Source organism: Thrips palmi, unplaced genomic scaffold (assembly GCF_012932325.1).
Source record: "Thrips palmi isolate BJ-2018 unplaced genomic scaffold, TpBJ-2018v1 HiC_scaffold_12, whole genome shotgun sequence".
Lineage (NCBI taxonomy): Eukaryota > Metazoa > Arthropoda > Insecta > Thysanoptera > Thripidae > Thrips > Thrips palmi.
The window spans coordinates 4,145,614-4,166,415 of NW_023144623.1; the positions used below are offsets into that span (position 1 = coordinate 4,145,614).

Consider the following 20,802-nt stretch of genomic DNA (forward strand, 5'->3'; position numbering starts at 1 on the left):
GTCTCCACGCCAGCCGAGGCGTGAAACGGGGCCCGGGAAGGGAGAGTCTCGGACGCAGCAGCACATAAGCCACTGGCCCGCCCCGACTCGTGGAGCAGTTTGTTATATTTTCCCGCGGCCAACACCCCCTCCCCAGTTTCACCTGCTGCGATGGCGAGTGGTGAACTGAAGGCACTGCGATGAGCAGAGATGAGGCCACCCGACCAGCAGGCAGTGCCCCCCCCCTCCCCAAATTTTGCGACAGTACTGCCTGTACAGCAGCAATTTCATGCATCACACTTAGTTTGCTGGACACGGGGTGTGCGTTGTTGATTCAGTGGACCCTGGACAGCCCGGGATACGCCTTTCTACACTTTTCCGATTTGGATTGGCAGTGGCGCACTGTGAAGCGTTTGCAAATTTATTGTCACGTGGTAAATTTCACATGGAGCTTTCCACTGCGACCTCGGAGAAGGTGCTAAGTCTGCTGAATGAAATGGGAAGACTAAAATTGTACCGAACAAAGAAATTCCGACCGAGCATATAAGTAGAGAAATCGGATATTAAAGCTGGAGTGCCCATACCTAAACAATACTGTATCCTCTTATTAGGTACACTCTCAGCCTTTTACTGACTATTTCTCATAAACAGACGCATTTCTGTAAGCAACCATAATAATTAGTATTTTTTGTCAGTATTACTTAGTAATTGCTAAGTACTGTATTGATATTACTGTTTTCTTAGTAAATTACAAAGAAATTTTTAAGTATTTAAGAACTAAATACTAAGTATTATGGTTGCTTACAGAAATACGTCTGCTAATGAGAAATAGTCAGTAAACGGCTGACAGTGTACGCTTTAGAAAAGAAGTGAAACAAGGAAGTCCGGTTTTTATCCCAATCTTATTCTGTTTTCTAAATCGCTTATTTTCTGCAACTTGCAGAAAAACAAAAATACAACACGTAGGACAAAGACGTTGTCAAATTCGGAGCTGTTAGCTGTAAATACTCGGCATCGTGCACCGTTTGTACTCTTAAAAGCCTACGAAGCATTCGCTTCATATCTACGAAGAAAATAAAGGCGTCGTAGAACTGCTTCATATTACGAAGCATTTCTTCGTAGATTTTACAATGCCTTCATTTTCTTCGTATTACGAAGCGATTCTTCGTAGAGTTTTTACTGTGTGAATATCTGCTGAGAACCCAGCTAGGTGATACGTGTCCATTTCGTTCACAATCGGTGCTATTCAGCAGGTCACGAACAGGCTCCAAGACATAAGTACCCCGCTGAAAAGCTATAGTAACACGCACTGCAAGAAAAAGTGTGGAAAGTACAACAAAACTACAACAAAAACTGTACACCACAAGTACAACAGGGATTAGACAATGTACAACGAGAATTGTACAAACCACAACGAGGCCTGGACTGCACAGCACTCGACATGCAGGTCCAATTGTACTTTGTACAACAATTGTTGTACTTTAAAAGTACAATAAATTCCTGATAAAAAATTTGCCAGAAATTTGTGTACTTTCGTTGTGGTTTTTTCTTGCAGTGGGGTATGTGTAAACAGTAACGTCCTCCTCCCGCAAATGATATACTGGACTAAATGAGGACTTTCGAAACACGAACAGAAATGCATTCGATCCCGAACCGCCTCGCAATGCACTCAGCAGAACTTAGCACGCAAAAAGTAAGCAGGAAAGAAAAACGACATACCTGAGATACTTTACTTTATTTCCGTCGAAATATTCAAGCAAAGCAACAACGGAGACACGAATAAGTTGTACCGATTATAGACACTCACAAAGCAAGAAGACACTAACAACATTGTTTTTATTAGTAGATCGACTAACTTACTCCGCAGTTTTATGAACATAAGATTTGCACAAACCTATGCATCTCGAAATGCATGCAATATCGAGCAAAGCTTATGCACATTAAACTTAGCAAGAATTTGGTGTGCACATTTGTAATATATAGGAAAAAAAGTAAGCTACATCACATCTCTCACAAGATCGAAATTAACCGAACAAACAGGTAAAACAAAAAACTTTCAAAAGGCGTGGCAAACGCGACAAAACCTAAAGAAGCAGGTCAGTACGTTTGAATGCAAAACTAAGGTTCGTTTCACCCCCAAAGGATTCGAAGACGTGTTTTGAGGCTGTCTTCAGGGAAAAAAGGAAGCAATTGCAAAAAACACTTCATTAAGACTTATCCCCTGAGTGCGTTCGAAGATGCCATTTGAGAACAGATGCATGGCGGAACATTCTATTGCAAACTGGGCACTCAAAAGGCTTTTCCCCTGTGTGGGTTTTAAGATGATCTCGAAGAGTGCCTGCTTGTCTGAACTTCTGGTTGCAAACTGTGCACTCGAAAGGCTTTTCCCCTGTGTGGGTTTTAAGATGAAGTCGGAGATAGCTTGCTACACTGAACTTCTGGTTGCAAACTGTGCACTCGAAAGGCTTTTCCCCTGTGTGGGTTTTAACATGACCTCGAAGAGTGCCTGCTCGTCTGAACTTCTGGTTGCAAACTGTGCACTCGAAAGGCTTTTCCCCTGTGTGGGTTTTAAGATGAAGTCGGAGATAGCTTGCTACACTGAACTTCTGGTTGCAAACTGTGCACTCGAAAGGCTTTTCCCCTGTGTGGGTTTTAACATGACCTCGAAGAGTGCCTGCTCGTCTGAACTTCTGGTTGCAAACTGTGCACTCGAAAGGCTTTTCCCCTGTGTGGGTTTTAAGATGTTTTCGAAGAGTGCCTGCTTGCCTGAACTTCTGGTTGCAAACTGCGCACTCGAAAGGCTTTTCCCCTGAGTGGGTTTTAAGATGTTCTCGAAGAGTGCCTGCTTGCCTGAACTTCTGGTTGCAAACTGCGCACTCGAAAGGCTTTTCCCCTGAATGGGTTCTAAGATGACGTCGAAGAGTGCCTGTTTGACTGAACTTCAATAAGCAAACTGTGCACTCGAAAGGCTTTTCCCCTGTGTGGGTTTTGACATGACCTCGAAGAGTGCCTGCTTGTCTGAACTTCTGGTTGCAAACTGTGCACTCGAAAAGCTTTTCCCCTGTGTGGGTTTTAAGATGAAGTCGGAGATGGCCTGTTTGGCTGAACTTCTGGTTGCAAACTGTGCACTCGAAAGGCTTTTCTCCTGTATGGGTTCTAAGATGATCCGCGACATGACCTCTTCGATTGAACTTCTGGTTGCACACTGCGCACTCGAAACGCTTCTTCCCAGTGTGGGTTCTCGAATGACTGCTGAGCTGGTCCTTCCCACTACATTTTGTATCGCTATCTGAGCAATGGACAGTCTTTCCTGATGCACTGCTGTTGAGATGCACCGTCGACTCCGGCGCAGGAGAGAATGCTGCACAACTCGAAGAACGTGACTTGACCATGGTCGTATGTCAAAAAAAGACGCCACCTGAAACACGCAATACATAAGAGTAAGTGGGCAGCCTGCAGATAGAGGTTCGCTCCCAGCTTACTGTGACGCGACGACACTATTCGGAGCGTCACGTCACGTTGGAAAGAGCGTTCAAAAATGTCAGGCTCCTGTATGCATTGGGTCACGCTCGCTGTAACGTCACCATGCGCTTTTCAGGCCGCAGTGCGGCCCGCAGCGGGCCGCAATGAAAGCTGGGGAAGAACCACGCGTCCAGGCCGGGCCGGCGACGGCGGCTGGCTCGTCTCCCTGCTGTCGAACGAGTCAAGCGGCCGGCAGTGAGGCTGTCTCTCTCGCACTCCCACGGTTTTATGGGAGGGACAAGGATAGCCAGTGGGCTCGCGCCTCATGATTAAGGACGTTTTTGCAGCTCATGAGGCGAGGTCACATTAAAAATAAATCGGTCGAAATCGGAAGGGGTCGGGAAGGCGTTGCACGTATTAAGAAAATTAGCAGTGCGTTGGTCAAGGTGCGCGCAAAGATAATCTTAAAAAAATTAAAACATGAGGGGATGAGTCGGCACGACATTAGGGGCGAGTCGAGTCTTCGGCCCGGGGCGAGTTAGACTGGGGTCGGAATGTACCCGAGACGAGTCAGCGGGGACGAGTCGTCCGTCGCCCGAAATGAAAACCGGGCTCGACTGAACGGCGACGAAAACGGTCGTTCAGAGGAACGAATTTTTGAATTTAATTCATAGACAAATCCTCGGAACTTTCTTTCTAGCTCTTCTCCCAGGTCACTACAGCGTGTACACTGTGGCAAAAAAGTACGGAAAATTCTGTTAAGTTTTTTGCCAGGATTATCCATAGCCCTCCTATCAATGTTCTCCACAGGCTCTTACAGTATTCTCCGTTAGGCCGCACAGTATTCTCCGCAGGACCACACAGTCTTCTCCGTAGAACCTGGAAGACTCTATAGTCCTACGGAGAACACTGTGAGGTCCTACGGAGAATACTGTGAGAGCCTACGGAGAATATTGACAAGGGGGCTACGAAGAATTACAAGCTGTTTACAGAATTTTCCGTAGCTTTTTGCCACAGTGTACCGCGATTGAAAGATAAATCTGCACCTCACTCACCTAGTGGCGTTGAAGAGTCGACGACTGCCGTCAGGGGAAGGAGTACCGCAGGGTAGAGCCGGAAGCAAATCGGAGCACGATACAGCGGAACGGCGAGTCGAAGTTCTGAAGGTCGAATAAAATCAAGGTTAGAATCGTAAGCGATGCGAATTGTAGCCAAACGAAATCAAGATAAGGTTTGTGGGCAAAGCGACTACCACAGAATGTTCTCCTTCACAACAACGGTCCCGCAAGCTGAAGACTGAAAGTCAAGGGGAAAACAAATTGAATTTTGATGTACGTTTCTCTTGGAATAACCAGGAAATAACGTGAGATAACATTAAAATGACGTCAAAGCACCGTGAAATGAATGGGGTTTGATATAACAGAGAACGAATACTTTCGAAGCTGCAAGCTGAGCAGCTTTGCGCATGCGGATAAATTTTCTTGGGTGGATGACACATTTTGTCACGAAATAGGGAATACCCTGTGGTCAGTGCCACAGACCTAATCCGTGAACTTTCACTCAGTAGTCCGTCTCGATGTTGAGCCTAGTGCAAGTAACCACCATGAGGAAAGAGTAAATCTTAAGTCAACATACCTTCAGTCGTGTCGCAGAGTTGACAGCCGTCAGGGAGCAATCCCGCAGGAGAGCCGGAAGCAGGTCAATGTGCGTCAGAGCAACAGCCAATCGCAGTTCTGCAGGACAAACAAAGGTCAGATTAGAATTTTGAAACGAAACCAAGGTTATACCCTGTGAAGAGTGAGGAAAGAATGGGATTAGAAACTCAAGGTACCTTCCGTCGTATTGCAGAGGCGACAGCCGTATGGGCGAAGCAGTCCCACAGCGAGTAAAATCAGAAGCGAATAGAAGTGCGTCGGACGAACAGCCAATCGCAGATCTGGAGGGCAAATGAACTCTAGGTTAGAAATGCAAGCAATGTGACTGTTACAAACGGCCTTCTTGCATCTTAAAATAAAAGATCAGGTTCAATTACTACAAGGGAGAAAACTTCTGGTCATAAAATGGGGGGCAAATGTACCGCAGGAACAGAATAATCATGACTTCCGGTTTAGCCGATTGTTGGATAAGTGGATGAGAAAGAAATGAGCGGGTCCGAACGGTACTCCAACTTAACTTGGAACGAATGGAGAACAGAAGCAAAACCGCTTCTGTGTATGAGCACATGGATCCTCTCACGATCAAGAAACCCATATTTTACATGGTTACGAACTGAACTCCACACTCGACGGTAACCTACAACTATGCATCAACGATCAAGCGTCTTCTCAACAAAGGGTCCTAATGAATCTTGAAACGGAAGATCTGATGTAAGCCCCAACAACAGCTTTTGAGCGTGCGCAGACGTTCCCGCACCTCCCAGTACGCATGCGCCACGGTTCCCCCACCACCAGGTGAGCATTACCAGAAGCTATTTTGAGGTCTTACTTTTGTTTCTCGTCTTCCGTTTCAATAAAACAATAGAATACCCTATTGTCTTCATGCGGTTCTTGCAGTCGATTAGTACGCTGGGACACCGTGAGAAACTTTCAAAGTAGGTTCCTTTGAAATTGACCACCACCACGGGCGTAAACCCAAAGCTTTAAAAGGCAACGGGCTTCCCCTGGGAAGCGGTTAACAATTACCTGAAGTCAGCCCTCAAACGAAATTTACATTCTTTGGACGTCCGGATCCTCTACTGAAAGTCTCTCACTGGTCTGACTGCACCATACCACATGCTGGCGTATCAGGCTTCTATCATCCATAGACTTGCGTACCATTGTCGCAGAGCTCCACTATACGCAAGAGGGGTAGTTAGAATTAAAGAAGAAGAAGAGAAATAGCAAATCAGCTGCCGCTTGATCATATCAATCCCATATGCTTGTTCTCAAATTTCCTCTGCCTCGTGCAAGAGCAAAAGCTCTCGAGCAGCAAAAAATACGTAAACGAGTGAGGGTCTGTTATGTTCTTGAGGCGGCCAACTTGCAATTTCATTCGTACTTCTTTCAACCGAAATACCTCATTCCCAACCCTTACCCAGTTACGCTGGCTGTGCACAGTCGTCACGTTGTCGCACCCACTGCAAGAGAAGAAGGGTCCGCAGGCTCCTGAACTTCCGCTGACGTGGAAGAGAATGCAAGCTCTCACGTGCTTCGGGCGACGATTGGATCGTTAGTGGTAAGATGACACCCCGAGCATGTGCCCAGTGTTAAGTGCAGGGCATTCCGATGTTGAAACCCTCAGCGTAGACCCGAGAAATAGATGCCTGATCACCAACGTCTTTGTGGCGACGAAGCCGCGTTCGCTGGTGATTGAGGTTCCGTTCCCGATCAAGATTTAGTTGAACACCCTAGTTCGGAGTGGTAATGTTAATGAAACTGCCGGTGTTTACTAGCACGGAATTTTAAGGGGCATTTTACATTGGCCGCGGGATGGAAGCAGGATAAGCCAACCGGTGAGTCAACGACCCAATAGGAATCCGTTAAGGAGGGAAACATGCAATGTGAACAGAGCCTCTTACCGCAGCGCGTTTCAAACAGTTCGCAGATGTTTTCGTTCTTCTGCTGAAATACGATGGGCTACATTTAAAACTATTTCTTGGTCATGCTTAAGTTTCTCTTACTTCCGGTGCAAAGACACTGGTCGATGACTACGCACTTCGCTCTTGACAGGGGCTTCTTTCTAGGGAGGGGTGTATACCAGGTAGAGGCCGTCCTTCCAAGGCGTATTGTAACGAATCCCTAGACCGGAAGTAAAAAATCTACAGCAAGACCGGTTCTGCGCATGCGCAGACGTCCGCCCTCCACTGGGAAGTAAGCGTCTGAGCATGCGCGGAAGTGGTTTTGGTTCTTACTTCTTTGACTTCCGGTCCAGAGATACGATAAAATACCCATTAGAGTCACGTAGTTAACGCATGGTCAACCACCCTCCACACAAGCCGGTGTTACGCTGGACCACGTGCCACCCCCTCCTCCTGCGTAACGTTTCGCAAAATTTGTCATTGTAAGCAGAATTCTTACCCTCATGTACTGATTGCTTGTCATTAAGTGCTCCCACACGTGGTGTCTTACGTAACGGTAGTACACTCTAAATGTTGTACAGTGAAGATTCTCCATATTATGGTGAAAATGTTCCATATTATGGTGGTGCAGCTGACTTCGTAACATACCATTAAGAATTCACTGTACCGTATAGAGATTTTGACGAATTTCGTTGGTATTATGGAGAAAATCGCCACCATATTATGGTGGTGCAGCCTTTCACCATAAGACATTTACTGTGTATCCAATAGTAGGGATCGCAGCAGGGGTCACTGCTTGCTGTGAACTTCTCTTAGACCTATGCTTGCGATCAGAGTTCGGCTTTTGACGGTTTACGCTAACGCACTATTGGTGGCGCGCGGCTGGATCCTGACGGTTTGAGTACTTTCGTTCACTCTCAGACTCGTATTGACTTTTTATCTGTTGCCATAAAGGTTTTAGTGCAAACGTAATATGTCCTATTTTCTCTTTGGCTATGCACTATTTTGTTCATTGTATAATGTTTAAAGTCCCATTAAACCGGACTTAATGTCATTTGCAATATACTTTTTAATTTCTACATGATCTATTGACAATTATATCCCGGAAACGATCAAAATTGTGCATAGTTACGGAGATAATAGTACATTTGACGTTTGCTCAAAAACCGCTATAAGCAAGAGAGAAAAAAGTCCTTATTGGTCTGAGCGTTAGAGGGGTTCGTTTTGCACGAAGTTTCGAAATGTCATTGGGCCCGCTCGGATTCCGGTTCTACGTCCAATTATAAGATTTTTGACACCTTGGTCGACTTGATCAGACCACCGGAAGGGGTCGCACCAGGCCTCGGAAGTTCCTGTCGACGGACACGCCGGTTGCCGACTTTCCAGGGGCTAAACACGCGTAACGCTTCGTTTCCCAGAAAATTTCATAAAATGAAAGTTGCTGGAAATGTAAAAGTACGTTGGAATCAAAATTTTGATATTCAAAAACTCAAAAAAGTCGAACTTTTGTTGCCTACTTACAGGGGGCAAAAGGTCGGAAATCTATATTAAACACGTTACACATAGGAACTGTTAGACAAATGTATGTAGGTTAGTAAAAAACAATTATATTTAAGTACACTTCGGCTTCATATATTTATAAATAATGTTTTTGTACCATTATGCAGATTATGGTTACACAGTTCACTAACGCTGCCTAAAGAATTTGCTAAGTTCATCACATTTACAATCCACTGTTACAACGAAGAGGAGACGCTGCATTTCTTCTTCGTCGGTGGTAATCTCGTTTCCCTCGATGAGCCTGGTAACTCATTGCAACCCCACGTCATCTGATTTATTTACATTGTTAAAATTTGAGACCATCTCTGTGCTCTCCTAAAAGTTTATGTCAGTATTCAAGACTGGTGTTCATCTACCTAGCTTGTTATGTTTCTCTTTAACATCGAAGTGATCTTCGAGGAAAATAAAGGCTAAGAAACTACATTTGACGTAGGCTGCTACGATGAGCCACCTGTTTTGGCCTCAGTCACCCTGGCTGACACTGTGAATGCAAGCAATTCTTGTGGTTTTTTAAAGCTACGAGGTAAGCAACTAGCTTTCCGAAAAGAGATTCCTTAGTATTGAATACTGACATAAACTTCCAGGAGAGCACAGAGATGGTCTCAAATTTTAACAAGGTAGGTTTACGCCAGACCGCGTCTTGTCGTAACAGGCTTCGCGATGTCTCGCTGCCTGTTCCTCCAATCCACGCCTGGCGTACCTACCTTGGCCTGCGGCGCTAGCCTGCCTGCGGCAGGCAATGGCTTGTCCGTTGTCGGTTATTTTTTAACTTGTTGAATGCTGGGGGGCTCCGCCCCCCAGACCCCCCAACATTCTAAACAGAGTTGTTTTATCTACAGATAACACGATCTTGACCCTTGTCACTTTTTAACTTGTCGAGGCTGGGGGGCCCCGCCCCCCAGACCCCCCTTTCTCCAAGACAGAAGTGGTCTATCTGCAGAAATCTCTATTTTTCGCCGTTTTTTAGGTGTTTTTCGCCTATAAAAACTGAACCAGTTGAGCTAGGATGGTGAAATTTCGCGTGTGCCGAGCCAAGGACATACCCAAGAAGTGTGCAAAATCTCACCGAGATCGGCCGAGCCGTTCAGGAGGAGTAGTGCGGACAGACAGACCGACAGACAGACCGACAGACAGACAGACCGACAGACAGACAGACAAAACTTTTCAACCCCACTGGAGTAACAGGCTTCGCTATCGCTCAGCCAACAATGTAAATAAATCAGATGACGTGGGGTTGCAATGAGTTACCAGGCTCATCGAGGGAAACGAGATTACCACCGACGAAGAAGAAATGCAGCGTCTCCTCTTCGTTGTAACAGTGGATCGTAAATGCGATAAACTTAACAAATTCTTTAGGCAGCGTTCGTGAACTGCAACCATAATCTGCATAATGGTACTAAAACATTATTTATGATATATGAAGTCAAAGTGTACTCAATTATAATTGTTTTTTACTAACCTACATACATTTGTGTAACAGTTCCTATGTGTAACGTGTTTAATATAGTTTTCCGACCTTTTGCCCCCTGTAAGTAGGCAACAAAAGTTCGACTTTTTTGAGTTTTTGAGTATCAAAATTTTGATTCCAACGTACTTTTACATTTCCAGCAACTTTCATTTTATGAAATTTTCTGAGAAACGAAGCGTTACGCGTGTTTAGCCCCTGGAAAGTCGGCAACCGGTGTGTCCGTCGACAAGAACTTCCGAGGCCTGGTGCGACCCCTTCCGGTGGTCTGATCGAGTCGACCAAGGTGTCAAAAATCTTATAATTGGACGTAGAACCGGAATCCGAGCGGGCCCAATGACATTTCGAAACTTCGTGCAAAACGAACCCCTCTATCTGAGCGTGCTCCTCTCCGTTGGCGATGATTAGAAGGGTCTATGGATTCTCCAATGAATCCGGTAGCGGAAGAAGAACAATCGTTTGTCCTTAATGGGCATGCGTATCAGTGGTGGGGGAACGTCTCCGCACGTCTTGAAGCTGTTTTAGGGGCTACTTTTGTTCTTCCGTTTCAAGATTCATTGGAGTACCGTCTACACTGACTCCATACCTTTTACCGCTTGGCCTGACTCGCTGTGACCACGCCTGCGGTTGTCGTGACCTGATGTTGTCCTGCCAGAAGCTCAGATTGTTCGGAAACAACGCTAATGCGATCCTTCCTCATTCCAGAAGTTGCTGCTTCGATCCGCTGGACGACGCCGGCGGACCATCTCTTCGACGCGGCGACTGCAGTGTTCCGTGCTCACTTTCAGTGCGTCTACAGCAGCGGCACTCCACGTCAAGGTATTCTTGTAGGGTTAGATCGTTTACTACTTTATGGTTTTTTCATCACGTCCGACTGATGACTTCTTTATCCCAAATTTACGACCTTTCCATGAAAGTTCCCATACTGATTGCGTGGTCGTGACAACTTGGTCATCAACTGGTTAGTTAAAATTATTCGATTGGGACGCGTCGATTTGATCAGTTCTGAGTCCGGTCTGAAGCGGGTGCATTCTGAGAGAATATTGTGTCAGTGATGTAATTTTTACTCGTTCTCCACCCTTACTCTTGTTTGTCGTGTCCTTGTAAATGTCTACCAATGCTGTTCCCTCCTGAATGTCTCGCGGGTAGATATACTAGGTCAGTATTTTGGCTTGAGTTTTTCATGTCTCAGGGATGTTACGGTCTCAATTAGGTCTGCAATATTTTGCGATGATTTCCACTTCGGTTTCGCGGTCATCAAAGACTTTGTATGCTTAATATTGCATCTTAACCATGAAAATGTGCGCGATAATTATTTTTTTTGTAAAATTGGGCAGTCGGCGTAGCTTACTGCTACGAATAACAGTGTCGTGTTGCGTTCAAAGGGGAAACATGTTAAATTTTTGTGAATTATGGCGTACTTTCCTTGGAATGACAACGTCAAATATCGTGGAAATGACGAGTATTAACGGCGTAGTAACTTGTACACTGCTATCCGGAGTGCGATAATGAACTCGTTTTAAATGCAATGCCATTTTCATTGCATCATTAGCGCAATGAAAAAGTTCTTGCACCATAAGTGTCATAAATATCTTATGGCGTGGTATGTTACAACTTTACTACGTCTTAAATGATAATCTGGGCCGAAACCGACCAGCATGCAAAGAAAATCATTGCATTTTTAACGCGAAATTTTTTTATTGCTCAGATGCCACAAGTTGCAGGAATCACATTGGCCTAACTGCTTATCGTATGAAATTTATCATGTCAGAAACAAGGGGAAATCACTGTGAATTTCGGTGTACAAATCCGATAAATTTCGATAAATTTCAGTCAAATTTCGATTTATTTCAGTCGAATTTCGATCAATTTCAGTCGAATTTCAGTCGAATTTCGACGATTTTCAGTCGAATTTTGATGAATGTTACGTGAATGATGAATTTCGGTGTACAAATTCGACTGGAGTTATTTCCCCTTGGTCAGAAATACCAGTGTAATGACTTGCATTCGAAGCGACGGCGTTTCGATGTTGTTTGCCTCTCGGTCGCGTCGTACTGCAGACCGATTCCAAGAGTCGTTTGCATCGCTCTGTCTCTCGCGCTCACGGGGCGTCCCCTACAGGTGCGAGAGAGACAGAGCGACGAACACGACTCTCGGAATCAGTCTGCGTGGAGCCGGGCTTTTGAAGTCTCCGCGTACCGCTGTGTGTAAGTTCCTGGAGCGAGGTGCGTCTGGCGGCCGAGAGGGAGTCCTGGAAAAGGGCGAGGCGGAGCGGGGCGGATTGGCAACGGGGACCAGCACAGTGTAAGCCGCAAGGAAATCCCTCCAGTCGGAGCATGCCCCGGGCGATCCTGTTTTAAACGCGACCCTTTGGCGGCGAGTCCGAGTCGCAAGGCTCAGGGCTGCTGCCGGCCAACCCTTGCCCTCTGCGCGCCCCGCCGCCGTCTCTTGCGGACACATCTTGGTCACCGACTCCACTTTTACTCATTAAAAACGGAAAAGGAACATGAGGGAGTGCGCGGGGGGTAACGTTTTTCATGAAGTACACGGACGCGCTCAGTCTGAATTTGCGAAAAACAATGGGGAAAAGATAGGTTTTTAAATGGGTTATGAAAGGTCTGGCTTGAAGATGTCTAAGAACCATGTTACCTGCACTGTAAGGGGGAGTGTTGTGTTGAAACCTATTTCATTAACATGTAACGTGCCTGGCACCTAATTTTATAGACCACCGGAAATATCTCCAGTAATATCTCTGAATTCATTCTTCTTTATTTTGTACTGTTATCGTTGCTATCACACGGCAAAAACAGCGTCCGGGTTTCCCAGGCGCACCCTGGAAAAATGCCCTGTTTTTTCCAGGTTGCGCCTGGGAAACCCGGACTTTGGTTTTGCCGTGCACTTTAATAGTCACATCAGCAATCAGGTTGGTCCTGGCTCCAAAAGTAGCGAAAACGAAGTGGCTGCTCGGAGCGAGGAGGCAGTTTCTGTTGGACTGTGATTGCTACCGTAGACCGAGGTAATATGAGACAATTTCGGGGTAATATGAGACGCATGATTCTTATCGTTAGAATTATGATGCTTGTGGCATTTGATGACTTATCCCTGTCAAACTTCACGGCGAAAAATGGTACCAATCAAGAGTAATAAATTTTTTAGAGCAGTGGCTCTCTTTGTGGCCTAATAGCGAGCTCAGAGTGAATCTTACGCAAACCAAACTCCGTCTCATATTACCCCGAAATTGTCTCATATTACCCCGGCTTACGGTATTCTTTTTGGAGTGTCCCCGTTCCCCTCATCCTGTCTCGGTCGCCTGCAGTGGACGCGGTGAGGGAGACCCGCGGCGAACGCGAGTTTTACTCGGAACGAAGTTAGCTGCTTGGGGCAGCGCGGCTGAAAAGAGTCGGTACCTTAACCGGCGGAACCGGCGGACCAGGAAAGACCGTAACGAAATGAAGAGATAGAGACGAGAGACGTCGCGGGCTCACCTACACTGTTTAAGTCGCACGGTGAAAATTCTTTCCAGTGCAAGCCGACCTTGTGACAAACCTCAGAAAGTTCACCGCACTTAAAAGACATTTCGTCGAATTTCTTTCTTCACTCTCATTCCAGGAATGTGATCACGTTGAAACGAACGTGCTAAAGTGTCACGTTCGTTTGGGCATTGTGTCACGTTCGTTTGAATGTGAACAAGCTGATTTTTGGCCAATTCACACCCAAACGAATGTGACACAATGCTGAAACGAACGTGACATTTTGTCACGTTCGTTTCAACGTGATGTCGCGTTCCTGGAATGAGAGTGTTGATGCGGAGGAAATCTTATTATTTTATAGTCGGTGCAGCATGTTACCGTATGACATTAACAGTGCAGACGCCTTATGGCGGGCCAGCCCGCGGGCCTCGCGTGTGCTGCGGCACAGCCTACCCCCGACTTCGCAGGCGCTAGGCTGCCAGGAGGCCGGGTCGGCAGTGCGCACGCACTGAGATTCTAACCGCTATGAACATAGAACGTGTGGTGAATTGTGATATCGCACACGCTTTACACCCTACCAAGTATTTTGAGCACATGCAAGGCGCAATCTATTTTGTTTGTTATACGAAGAAATAGGTATTCAATTACGAAATATTTTCTTTGTAAGCTTATGTATGTACAAAATACTCTGTTCTAATATGCTGCTTTTCTTTGCGAGGTCATAAATAGTTTGTCACGTTTTACCAGAGTGCGCCGTTCTCTCCCGTCGCAAGGGTTTGGTCAACATCTTACACGGTTCCTGGTTTTGCAAGGAGCTCCCTGGAAATCACCCATGCCTTCATCATAGCCTTCCTGCGAAAACCAGAAACTGTTTTTTTGCCGTGTACGCCCTCCATCCACTCGCTCTAATAAAGAATGGATGTCATATTGGGTGGGAAATCAAACGCGGGTCGGCGTGTTTACAACAGCTTTAGGCAACGCCGGACAGACCATTTGCCGCGTGCGTACACCATGTTGACGTGAGTGCAGTTTGACATGAAGGGGGATGGGGGGCTCATTTCAGTGCACGCGTCCTCCCTTTTTGATCGGGGACGCTGCAGCCTTTTACATTATCGCGGCTGTCCATATTGCGAGGATCTCATTTTGTGATTTCTGCGCGCTTGCTTGTGTGTGTGTGTGTGTGTGTGTGTGTGTGTGTGTGTGTGGTTTGGACCAGCTAAAAGCGCGTGCGTCCACACACCCACACACGGACTACACGGTAAAAACGGTTCCTGGTTTTCCCAGGAACCCCCTGGAAATCGCCTATATCTTCGCCATAGGGCTCCTGGGAAAACCAGGTACCGTGTTTACCGTGTAGGGTCACTCGTTATGTTCCGTTTTTATGCAAAACAGCCCTGTGGCGACGGGCTGCACGTCGGGGGCCCCGGCGCGGGAAAGGGGGCGGGGGTGCAAGAGGGGCGCCAGCCTGGACCGCGGAGCTGTGCGACCCAAGCCAGGGCCAACGGGTGCCGTCAAACTTGTGGATGCATCAGGGTTGGCCGGGACCAAGGCGCACATGGCGATTTCTCATGCTGGGGCAAGGCGGGCTTAATGGAGGGACTGAGAGTAGGTTGATGGAACGGTCTGTTGGATGTGACACTATAGATAAAGTGAGTTTTAATGTCCCAGAGGAACATGCGTGGCAGGTGTTGTCTTCGCAACTTTTGACGCTGAACTGGTCGTTGCAGACTTTTTCGGAGAGTCGTTTTTTGTCGCTCTGTCTCTATCCCTCTCGCACTGATGTGGCGCCCGTTACGGGTGCGAGGGAGACAGAGTGACGGTAAGGACTATGTGGAGCAAGTGCCACGTCCCTGCTGGAATGAATTCTCCTTGAATGGAAGCCCACCCCTGTGGAAAATGTGAAAGACAAGTGCAATGGTAACCGAAAAGAAGACACAAATCCTGGTGCAACATGACTGAGGTGTGTGTGTGTGTGTGTGTGAGAGAGAGAGAGAGAGAGAGAGAGAGAGAGAGAGATGCTGGCGTCGCTTTCAAGCCTTACCGCGTCCTTCAGGGCGAAAGGCTCTGCACCGAATCGTGGCCCTTTGAGAGTTTACTCGAATTTCACAGTAGAGGCGGCCGCCGGCAAAGGGTGGCTGGACGGGGGTCGGCTGCCTCATTAGGGCGGACTGGTCGCTCTTTCTCTCTCGCACTCGTGGCGCGTGCCGTAGGGCCCGGAGAGAGAGGGCGCGCCGTGCATGGTCGCAATCACTACTTGCTTAGTGCAGTGCAGAACAACCTTCCCCAGTGCCGGCCTGCTTGTCCGTCCGAGCTCCCCTCACAGCCTCAGCCTGCCAGCCCGCCGGAGCGGTACACGTTACGTCTGCCGGCCTGATGTCTGTTAATTTCTGTCAGCTCGCTGCGGTCCGAGACGCTGACGCTACTAGTTGTGTTTTCTGGTCGATGCATCGAAGCTCTACCCCCGACCACCTACAAGTCATTCGGTCTCCTTCCATTCTTCATTTTGATATCACATTCTCACTGCGCGTGACCAGAGGTGGACAGTCCACTTAACATTTTTCGTGAGTTAACTGTCACGTTTCTGCTATAGGGAAAACTTCGCTGGGGTCGATTCTCCCTTAGTGGGTACGAGTTTGCGTCGCTTGTACACGGTAAAAACGGTACCTTGTTTTCCCAGGAGCCCTATGGCGAAGACATAGGCGATTTTCAGGGGGTTCCTGGGAAAACCAGGAGCCGTTTTTACCGTGTACACAGTCCCCATTTCCTACTGAGAAATGTCGTGCAGTCCTAATACTGAGCTAATTCGCGGTATTTTACGATACAAATCTGTCATAAAACACTTCCACTACCCTACTGAGTTTTTCCTCGTAATACGAACGAAAAGCTTAGTATTATGACTGCGCAGCGAAGGTAGAAACTTACGATAGTGACTTGTGGTTCCGTGCGTCACCCAATGAAAGGGCAATGGTGATAATTCACCCTCAGTGTATAATAGTCATCGTCTGAAGAGTAAGATGGGAACTCTGCTTACAGCTGCCAGAGCCTGCTGCTGGTGACTCATTGGAATCTGCTGAGAAGTTGCGTCCATTGGGGTGTTGCGTCGCCAGCAGAGAAATCACCATTGAAGTAAGTCATGTCTATAAGCCTTGGTGAGGCATACTTTTTAAAGTTACATTTGCAGAGTATGTACACGCTTAAAATCTACGAAGTATTTTCAGCATACGTAAGGCACCAACTGTTAAGTTTGTGTTACGAAGAAATGGTTTCTACGTCACGGAATATTTTCTTTGTAAGCCCACGTTTGCTCAAAATACTGTGTTATAGGGTATGTAGCTACATACTTTACTTCGTAAGGCTAAAAGTAGTTCGTAATGTTTTCAGAGTGTAATCTGGCTGAGACTCGAAAAGTCAAAAGTGGCAGTTCGAAACTTGAAATGCGGGATCCACCGTGCCGCGCACATTTGAAATGTCATGTGGTGTTTCTGACTTCCGCTCTGGTTCGTCTTCGTCCTGGCCACCTTCGACGTTCCGCTGTTAGTTGGTGTACAGCACTATTTGAAAGCACGTTAAAACGTTAACATGCGTGGCAAAGAAGTACTTTTCCATTGGTTTTTGGAACGGCCCTTACATACTCTGAAAAGGTTGCGAAAAATACAGTGCGCATTGCAAAGAAATTTCTTCGCAGACGTCAGTGAAAACACGGTCATTGAAAAGCAAACATTTTTTTTCGCAAGCGTATGAAGAATTTTCCTCAATGCAAAAATTATGTTGTGGATTTACAACGGAATATTTTACGAAGGTTTTTGGGAATGTCCAAAAGTGCACTGTAAATGTTTCTTTCCTTCAGGAACTTTTGTAAATCAACGGAAGTTCGTCGTTAATTTACTAAGGTTCTTAGTAAATTTACGAAGAAAAATCGTAAATGTACAGAATCTGTTGTAAATTTACGAAGGGCTTCGTAAATTTACGACGGGCTTCGTTAATCTACGACGGGTCTTCGTAAATCTACGGCGGACCTTCGTAAATAAACGAAGGAACTGTTGGAAAATATTTTGCCGAAGGATCCGTTGTTAATTCCAGACGTATAATTACGAGGGTTCTCTGTATATTAACGAAGGTTCTTCGTTCATTAACGAAGGTTCCCTGTAAATTTACGAAGGATCTTTGTAGATTTACGAAGGTGCTTCGTAAATTTCCATTGTGATTGTAAAATCGACAGAGATCGTTCAAAAAATTAACAAAGGTTTTTGTAAATATACGAACAGCTTCGTAAATTAACGAAGGAACCGTTGGCAATTTTTTTGCCGAAGGATCCTTCGTTTATTCCGGACATTAATTTTTACAGTGCTGTAAGTTTGCGTATTAAGTTCTTCGTAGATTTGCATGGAAATTTCGTTGTAAACTTGCGGAGGACAAATGGCCGTCCTATTGTGTGATAACAAAGCGATCATAATATGTTATAGAAGGAATTCAATTTTAAGATAGATAGACGTATATTTGTGCCATATCATTCAGATGTGAAAATGACGGCTTACATTTTACGCATGAAATTAGGTCGCAAGTTACGAGGAAATGTCTCAAATTGTTTCATTCGTAGAGTTGGTTTGCTAGGTGCTCACAAATTTGTTTGAAGCCCAAAGTATTTGTTAACTTTATTCGTAAGCGTGCAAAGAAATTTCTTAACATTGCGAAGAAAACTGGCATGTCTTATTTAAGTTGCATCATCCGATCCTGTCATGTTCAGATTGGAATTTAATTGGTGGATGCTCTTCTGGATTCCAGATTGGTAAGTGCAATTGGATTTTTGGCCCGCTAATGCTCGCGTGTACTAGAGTTTCCCTTCAATGCGCAAGATGGTTGTGCATAGCCGCATTGATGCCGACAAGAACCCTCTCCAGTGCAAATTTTGTCATAAGAAGTTCCAGAACGGTAAAACACTTTCAGCTCATTACCAGATCCATACAAAAGAGGAACTGCACGAATGCGTCGTTTGCTCTAAGAAGTTGAGTCGTAAAGATTCTCTCAAGATTCATCTAAGAACCCATACCGGGGAGAAGCCTTTCGAATGCACAGTTTGCAAGAAGAGGTTTTCTTCATCCAGTGGTTTCTTGACTCATGCAAAAACCCACACAGGGGAGAAGCGTTACGAGTGCATGATTTGCAGCAAGAAGTGGAGTGCATTAAGGGACCTCAAGACCCATCTTAGAATCCATTCTGGGGACAAGCCTTTCGAGTGCAACGTTTGCAACAAGAAGTTTAATCAAGGAAGTAATCTGAAGACCCATCTTAAAACCCACTCGGAAGAGAAACCTTTCGAATGCACAATTTGCAGTAAGAAGTTTAGGTTTAGAAGTAACCTCATAGACCATCTTGTAACTCATAAAGAGGAGCGACCTTTCAAGTGCACAGTTTGCTCTATGAAATTTAGCCTAAGACAAAGCCTCAAAACTCATTTGCAAACGCATCTAAAAGGGCCCAAACCTTACGAGTGCACAGTTTGCAGTAAGAAGTTTACTGCAGTGGGTGGCCTCAAAACTCACCTTTCAGTTCACACTGGTGACAAGCCATTCGAGTGCGCTGTTTGCAATAAGAAGTTCAGGACAGGGTGTGAACTCAAAATTCATCAGAGAAATCACACGGGGGACAAGCCTTTTGAGTGCAGTGTTTGCAACAAGCAGTTCAAGCAATCGGCCCATCTCAGAAGTCACGTTAAAACGCACACGGAGGAGAGGCCGTTTGAGTGCACAGTTTGCAAAAAGCAGTTTAAGCAGAAGGATATTCTTAAGTCTCACCTTCAAACTCATACCGGCGAAAAGAAATTTGAGTGCGTAGTTTGCAATAAAAAGTTTAGCCGATCTTTCGTCCTCAAAACTCACTTTAGAACCCACACAGGGGAGAAGCCTTTCCAGTGCGCGGTCTGCAATCACAAGTTTGCTGATCGAAGTGACCTAACCAAGCATTCCAGAGTTCACACAGGGGAGAAGCCTTTCGAGTGCACGGTTTGCGGGAAGAAGTACAGTGAAGCACGTGCTCTCCGAACTCATCTTAGAAGCAGCCATACAGGGGAGAAGCCTTTTGAGTGCACAGTATGTGATGAGAAGTTTACTTCAGCAGATCACCTGAGGCGTCATCTAAGAAGAACGCATACAGAGGAGGAGCCTCTCTAGTGCACAGTATGCCATCAAATATTCACTGTATCAGGCCATCTTAGAACCCATAAATGGAAGCAGCCATTTGAGTAAGCTCGCCCGCCAAAATGAAGCAGAAAGTTCTCTCGAACGTCCATCAGCTTCAGGGATTAGGCCCCACGGAGTGCACTGACACCATTGAGTTTCTTCAAGGATCTCATCAAAAAATTAAGGCAAGGGTGGGGTTAAACCTGGTGCACCAATTATTGTTTGAAGGTATTTTGTGCTCAGCAAACGTATCATAAAACTTCCTGTAAACTTTGTTTTGATCGTGGTCAGTGTTCAGTGAACATTGTAATTAGAGTTAGTCGGCTTTAAAACCATTTTTTGGAACTTTATTCCATGCCAAATTGGTGTGAAGTTTAAAAAGATAGTATCTGCATCGACTGCTCCAAGGTGTAATGTTAATTTTGTTTTAATGAGCCCTTTGGCGTCACTGTGCGCAAAAAGTTACTTTTCTGTTCATATGTGCAAATAATTTTTGGAGGGACGTGAGACCCTATGTGTTATCTCTTAAAAATCTTATCGATAGCTACCTTTTCATTTCTCTTGAGTGTTTCTTGTGTGTGTTTCTACAGGTATCATTAGTGATTGTTTTGAAAACTTTTGTTAGTTTCGTCAATCGTAAATATATATATTTTTTTTGTATTGTTACTTGATTAATTTGTGGGGGCTTTTTTGCCGGCCAAAGATATTGTTTTTGTTTTCAAGATGCTGCAGCTGATCCACTGTTCTTTGCTTATTTACAGGGAAGCAGAAGATATGCATATATTTTCAAATGTTAGTTATTTTTGAGAAGTGTTTTGACTAATTAAATTTGACATAATGTGGCGTTGTGGCTCGAAAAATATGTTAGACGTCTCTCTAACCCTCCACCCCTCATAATCTTTTTTTTGTGTATCAGAACAAGCAGAAGAGCAGGTGTTACTGCGCCATGGCGCCTCCGAACACACTCTACTCACTAGCTCATTTGGGAGCAATCTGGCGGGGACCAGGAAGTTCGTCTTCGTGTCGGTGATCCATTTGTAGTTTCAGTGGAAGTTATTACTTTCCACGAAGGTCTTGACATTCGCACTCACCATGTTACTGACTTTTTTCTTATGAATTACGTATTTGTATAAG

General features: G+C 45.6%; 2 protein-coding genes across 25 annotated transcripts; one reads left to right on the plus strand and one right to left on the minus strand.

Moving 5' to 3' along the window:
• Positions 1-1,699: 1,699 nt before the first annotated feature.
• LOC117640620 (gastrula zinc finger protein XlCGF57.1-like) lies at positions 1,700-7,217 on the minus strand. Of its 10 annotated transcripts, XM_034377314.1 has the most exons (6): positions 6,514-6,651; positions 5,273-5,377; positions 5,077-5,174; positions 4,497-4,601; positions 2,705-3,397; positions 1,700-2,536 (listed from the first exon to the last, which is right to left on the minus strand). In XM_034377314.1, exons 5-6 carry the CDS (start codon positions 3,369-3,371, stop codon positions 2,187-2,189), a joined length of 1,017 nt encoding a protein of 338 aa, XP_034233205.1. In that variant the 5' UTR covers positions 3,372-3,397; positions 4,497-4,601; positions 5,077-5,174; positions 5,273-5,377; positions 6,514-6,651; the 3' UTR covers positions 1,700-2,186. The 10 variants fall into 10 exon arrangements, with proteins under 10 accessions (XP_034233205.1, XP_034233200.1, XP_034233196.1 ...); XM_034377309.1 differs by lacking the exon at positions 6,514-6,651 and adding an exon at positions 7,100-7,217 and having other exon boundaries at positions 1,700-3,397; XM_034377305.1 differs by lacking the exon at positions 6,514-6,651 and adding an exon at positions 6,998-7,149 and having other exon boundaries at positions 1,700-3,397.
• Positions 5,762-20,517, plus strand: LOC117640618 (zinc finger protein 470-like). Of its 15 annotated transcripts, none has more exons than XM_034377270.1 (5): positions 6,531-6,654; positions 10,728-10,854; positions 16,526-16,618; positions 16,702-16,817; positions 18,275-20,517. In XM_034377270.1, the coding sequence occupies exon 5, from the start codon at positions 18,337-18,339 to the stop codon at positions 19,657-19,659; it is 1,323 nt and encodes a 440-aa protein (XP_034233161.1). In that variant the 5' UTR covers positions 6,531-6,654; positions 10,728-10,854; positions 16,526-16,618; positions 16,702-16,817; positions 18,275-18,336; the 3' UTR covers positions 19,660-20,517. The 15 variants fall into 15 exon arrangements, with proteins under 15 accessions (XP_034233153.1, XP_034233150.1, XP_034233152.1 ...); XM_034377271.1 differs by having other exon boundaries at positions 16,711-16,817; XM_034377272.1 differs by having other exon boundaries at positions 10,728-10,841.
• The last annotated feature ends 285 nt before the right edge of the window (positions 20,518-20,802 follow it).